Genomic DNA, 6252 nt, shown 5'->3' on the forward strand with positions numbered 1-6252 from the left:
TGGGTGTAGAGTGTCTTGGCATTGTCGTGACTATTTTTTTTATATGTAGAGACCCTGTACTTACAGTTTATGGCTGTATTTGGTATGGTTTCGCTTGTGTAGGAATATTTGGTTTAATCAATGTTCTTGATGTTTCTATCACGTCTGTTTGTTCAATCGTTCTAATATTTGGTGCAACATACAGTTGCAATGTGATTGTCTATAGTCACCTGTCGTATTTTGAGTCAGAAGGCACTGATATCGCTTCCAGAACCTATAATGTGTTAGTCGGGACAACTTCCTTATTATTTAACACGCTGTTTGCTACATTACTTGGCCTTATGGTTATGTTCACCAATGAATCATTTGTATTTGTAACCATTTTCAAAGGGTTTGGTTCAAGCATTGTGGTAGCTTTGTTTGTCGGTTGTTTATTTATTCCAACGCTTCTCAGTATCTTTGGGCCGAATACAGGAAAAACATGGTCATATAAAGTGGAAAAGAAAATAGATATGACTGCGACTGCGAATGGACATCTTGCGCAAGAACCTGGTCAAACAAATAATGCTTACATTGGGTCAACGAATCACATCGAGCAGGTTTAACTGGTTATCCCTTCCAGAAGGTCTTAATGAATTCTTAACACATATATTATGCCAATTAGAAATCCACATGAGTATATAACCACCCCATATGTGGATTCAAGGGGGACGCACCTGGCGCCCCCTCCACCCACCCCTAAAATCGTCCAAGTTTACTTTTTATGTCAAAATCAGAGAATAAAAAGTTATAAAACACGCTCAAAATGCACCATTTCCGACTAGAATTGCTTAAATGTTTATGTGGGAATACCCCAATTCACATACCAACATTTTAAACCATATTAATGTAGGTTCTTAGGGAAGAGCGCATGTCAAAATTTTGCGCCCCTAACTTACGCCCCCTCTAACATCAATTCCTGGATCCGCCCTTGCACACTTCCCTATTGAGTGCTGACTACTGTTTCATTTTCTGCCTGAATCCTGCGTTGCAAAAAAAACAGAATATACCAAAGTTGGATTTCTGGGTATCAGCCCCTAGAGCTCAGAGTACTCCGTACACAATCGCTCAATATCACGAACCAAAATCATGTTTGTACGAAGTTCTGTTAATAAAAATTAGTTCTGAGGTATTAACGATAGAAATATTTTAAAAAATCATCCTGGCATACAAAAAATCACACCAGACTATTTTCCCGTCGTTTAAGGTTTTTGTATCACTTGTGTTATCAATTCGCTCTTACACGAAATTTGTTCTTCATATCCCCTCAACTGATCATGAGTTATGAATACGTGTTTGAATTTCAGTTTCCTAAAATAAAATATAAAAATGAATAAAATTATATCAGTTTGTGACTTGCAAATACATCCTCATATGCATTTTGACCAATCAAAATAAATCCACAAGATATTCAGGAGTTCATAACATATGCAAATTCTGTTGTACAGCCTACCATGCATTGATACAGGTAGTCTACAGTGTGTGTATACCACGTGATAAATTGCGTCATAAATGCTACGTCGGAAGGCAATATTTTGCTTTAATTGAAGACTTAAAACAATGATAACTTTTCATTTTCTTTACCAATTTAAATGAAACATAGCGCAGTCTATGCAGCTTACGGAGCTCCGCCTTCGGTCTTTTACCAAATTTTAATTGAGAGTTTAGTTTCTTATAACACTTCGACAAACCTTTTCACGATACGGCCGTCTGACGGAGCACTGTCAAAACATTGTTAGGGAAACAGGTTTGTCGAATGTTTGATGAAACTAATCACCTTATCAAACTCCGGTTATAAAACAAAGGTGGGGCTATTTAAGCTGCATAGACTGGCATTTGTTTCATTTAAAATGGTGAAGTAAGCGAAAAGTTATCTTTGATTTAAGTCTTTATTTTAAGCAAAATATTGCCTTCCGACGTAGCATATATGACGTAATTTATCACGTGGTATACACACACTGGTCTACAAACATATTGCATTCGTGAGCGGTTTAAAATGTTTCAAGGAAGATGAATTATGAGTTTGTTTACATTTCAAACAGATCATAATTTTGAAAAACGATTGCCGGCGTAAATACAATCATGTGTGCGGTAAGAATGCTGATAGCTAACCAACCCCAGGTCCAATTATCGCGCCAACATTTATATCATTTTCAAATATCTATCGCAACCATTTTGAATCATGTCATGCAGTTTTGTGAAAAAAATGGGTTGACATCGAGATTGACACAAAAAGAATTGGCGTGATATTTGGGACGAGATGTTTACTGATTGACAGAAAAGGTGTGATCAAATGTTTTCTGTATATTGGTATTTTATCGTATTATCATCCCAGATTTAATTGAATTGTCGTCAGATGAAATTCAAAGACATCCAATTTTGTGCTTTAAATTAACATCTTGCGCAAAATTCTATAACATGTGAGTAAATGGCAGTCGAAAACAGGCGGATGAGTTCCGATTGGTTATCAACACAACTTAAATCAACTCAAAATAGGTTTATTTTTACGTCCAGCGAGCTTCTCATTACATACACAAAGAATAAAAGCCATATGACAATGGTAATCGGAAAACAAAGGTATGGCTTCGAGAAAATAACCGAGCGTGATCTGATTGTGGATAACGGTGCACTATCAAAATATTAGCCCATTCGGAAATTGCTTTTTTGCCAGAGAGGTTTGTATTGTGGTAAAAATGGCGTTCGACGAAAAATCACGATATTTAAAAAATCATCTAAGTCTTTGCTACATAAGCTTACAAATAATTATGTCACATCAAATATATGTCTACTAGATTAAACTGTTGTATTCATCTACATTGGAGGACTAATGGAGAACTAATAGATACTTGGTAAAAACTGTTTGCATTACCCTCTCCGGTTAAAACTTTTATTTGTCCAAAATTTAGATCAAAACCAATCCGAAAAATGTCAGTTAAACGGAAGAATCTTTGAACTGTTACAGTGCTTTTTGAGAGACCAAACGATACCTTCTTTAAGTATACCACTCAAATGTTACAGTTCTGTTGTTGTTTTTTTCAAATGGACAGTCACTATAATGAATAAATTCGCATATTTGTTAATATGAAGTATAAAATATAGAAAACCCTTTGTAATTATACAATGTATGAAAGACCAATGCCAAACCTAAGCTAGGTCAATACTTGCACTAGACATATATTGCTTGATTACCTTTATTAAGAACAGTGTTTGTTTCTGTGAGTCTTGATAGTGCCGATTCATTGAGTTTTTTGTTTGCAGTTTATACTTTATCTAACTTTATCATTGTAAGATTGTTGCATTATCTAACTTTATCATTGTAAGATTGTTGCATTATCTAAGTTTTATCATTGTAAGATTGTTGCATTATCTAAGTTTTATCATTGTAAGATTGTTGCATTATCTAAGTTTTATCATTGTAAGATTGTTGCATTATCTAAGTTTTATCATTGTAAGATTGTTGCATTATCTAAGTTTTATCAATGTAAGATTGTTGCATTATCTAAGTTTTATCATTGTAAGATTGATGCATTATCTAAGTTTTATCAATGTAATGTTGTTGCATTATCTAAGTTTTATCATTGTAAGATTGTTGCATTATCTAAGTTTTATCATTGTAAGATTGTTGCATTATCTAAGTTTTATCATTGTAAGATTGTTGCATTATCTAAGTTTTATCATTGTAAGATTGTTGCATTATCTAAGTTTTATCATTGTAAGATTGTTGCATTATCTAAGTTTTATCATTGTAAGATTGTTGCATTATCTAAGTTTTATCATTGTAAGATTGTTGCATTATCTTAGTTGTATCATTATGTAACATTTATTTCATTTGAACAAATTTATATATCATAAGTGTTGGCTTTAATTTTATCCTAAGTATTACGTATTATCCACATTTTATTACGTATCGTATAGATGTATTTGTGTACGTGCACTTACGATCAATAAACAATTGATGTAAAGCCTTCATATTTTTTACTTCAAATAACGTTAAGCAAATTTAATGCATTAATTCAGTCGACTAGAATTAGGACGTAACAATATCATGTAATTGGTCTTATTGTCTTAAAACTAAGTTAATATTTATAGAACATGTATAATGTTATATAAGTACTTGCACGTAACATGTGTTTCCTCTTACAATTTCTCTTACATGGATATTGTGTATACATAAACATTATATTAAGACTGAAATGTTTTCAGCTTAAGCTACTTTTGGTTTAACCTTCAACAATCATATTTATTAAAGCGACACTCTTATTCAAAATCAATACATACACATGTATAACAAACATAAATTTTTAGTAATAATCCTTGAACTACTTCTTAAAAAATGCATTTATGGAAAATATAAATTACTGATAACAAGATTGTAACCGTATATTTATAGCTGAATATGCATAAATATTAAATGATTGGTGAGTGCTAAAGGATTTACTTCAATCTACTTTCGCCTCATAAGGTCGAAATGCCGTGTTTTCTGCCCCTTTCATACAAATTAAACTCGGTATCCTTCATAGAAACTATTGATTTTAAAATTTATTCTTCCTTTTTGGTTAATTAAAGCAATTGTATTAATGGTGGTAAATCTTATTTGGGAGTAAGAGTGCATCTTTAAAACAGTTACAATTTATGTCAATCTTTTCATGTTAACAAGTACTGTTAATAACATAACATTTGATTATTGATTAGTATATGTTACAAAAAAAGTTTTTGGATGATAAAATGAACTTCCCATGAACAAAACATATGTTTGTGTGCATACTCTGTGTAGTTTGTTTGTATATGTTGAATAAAATATGTTTTAATCAAAACACATGTTTTTTTTATATTTAAATACATGGCAAATATTAAGCTTGTACTAATATTGATATCGGGAAATCTTTATTGGGATACTTTTACTAAACATCCTGTTGAGCCGTTGAGATGCGTGCTAATAAAAATACAAAGAAAATTACAGGTTAATATGCAATAAAACTTCACATCAATATGTTTCAATACAAGTTCTGATGTAAAATGACAACATCAGTACGGAATACCAAAAACAAAACTTTTTGAAGTATCGTAGTATCTATGATTATTTTGCACGCAGTATTATTGCCACATGATACGCTTTGTTTGATCTCCAAATGTTTCGAAATCTAAAAAGTTAAATGTTGAATATTACATAGAAATGTTAAGGCCTCAAGGACCCCTTTGTTAATAGAGATAAAAAAAATGTCAGCCAAATATGTAGGGTCACAAAGGCAGGAAACCGGTCGACAATTTCTGCTTAAAATATAAGATTTAGTGCGAAATGTTGACCTTTAATAATGCAAGTGTGAACTATTTTTGGCGTATCGTTCTTCTAACAGTAAGTAAAAAATCAAATCATGACCAAAATTGAAATTATTATTGTTTCGTATTTGTGAGGCCAAAATAGACTTATAAACCTATGATAAGCACACCTAGTTTTTATATAGTATATATGTTCTGTGTTGTTTGTGGAGTTTTGTGCTGTTGCTACATGTTTGTGATTGTTTGTTTGTGTGTTCTATGTCTTTGGCGTTTACCCTGTGCCATTAAACGGGGTTTATGTTTAAACTTTTGGCTACTGGGCATGTTTCTGGGGGTTTTCAAATAAATTATGAGGATAAGCTCGGTCTAGTTTTATAGGTGTCCGCCTCTCACCCAAGAAGTGCGTTCGATCCCCACAAGAAGAACTTTATCATGGCTCTTCCGAATGTACATCAGTACTGGTTTCATCTCAGGAAACAGACTCAGGCGTGATTATATAAGATATTAGCTTTCATCACAAATTGCCAACTGCGTTACACAAATTGTAACCGATTACAGCTAGCCTTCATGAAATAGGATGTTTCCAAAGCCAAGGGTTAATCTTACATACTAAGATAATTCAAATAACACTTCAAAATCTGAATACACCTTTTAATGGACGCATCATCTAAAACTATGTCCGCAGTGAAGAACGTACTGTTATGTTTCACAAACGAACAAAGTTTTGTTATAAAGTGACTCGCTCATGCATTTTTAGTAACGAAATAAAATGTGGCAAATCATAAGGAGTATTAAAACAAAAATACTAAAAGCTGGAAACCTTCGCAAATGTTGATATTTGCTCAAATATCGTCTTTGAAGAGCACAATTTTCATTAGCGTTTATTACGCGATTGAAAATTAATTACGGCTGTGGTGTTGCGTGATTGGTTGATTGACATTATCACGTGATGTCATC

General features: G+C 32.7%; 1 protein-coding gene across 2 annotated transcripts in view; it reads left to right on the forward strand.

The window, feature by feature from the left end:
- Positions 1-3985, forward strand: part of LOC128209519 (uncharacterized) — a 7783-nt gene extending 3798 nt beyond the window's left edge. For both annotated transcript variants that reach the window (XM_052913575.1, XM_052913583.1), the window contains one exon: positions 1-3985. This exon is cut by the window's left edge and continues 849 nt beyond it. In XM_052913575.1, the coding sequence (XP_052769535.1) occupies positions 1-584 (584 nt within the window). In that variant the 3' untranslated portion in view covers positions 585-3985.
- The last annotated feature ends 2267 nt before the right edge of the window (positions 3986-6252 follow it).

Source organism: Mya arenaria, chromosome 2 (genome assembly GCF_026914265.1).
Source record: "Mya arenaria isolate MELC-2E11 chromosome 2, ASM2691426v1".
NCBI classification, from domain to species: domain Eukaryota; kingdom Metazoa; phylum Mollusca; class Bivalvia; order Myida; family Myidae; genus Mya; species Mya arenaria.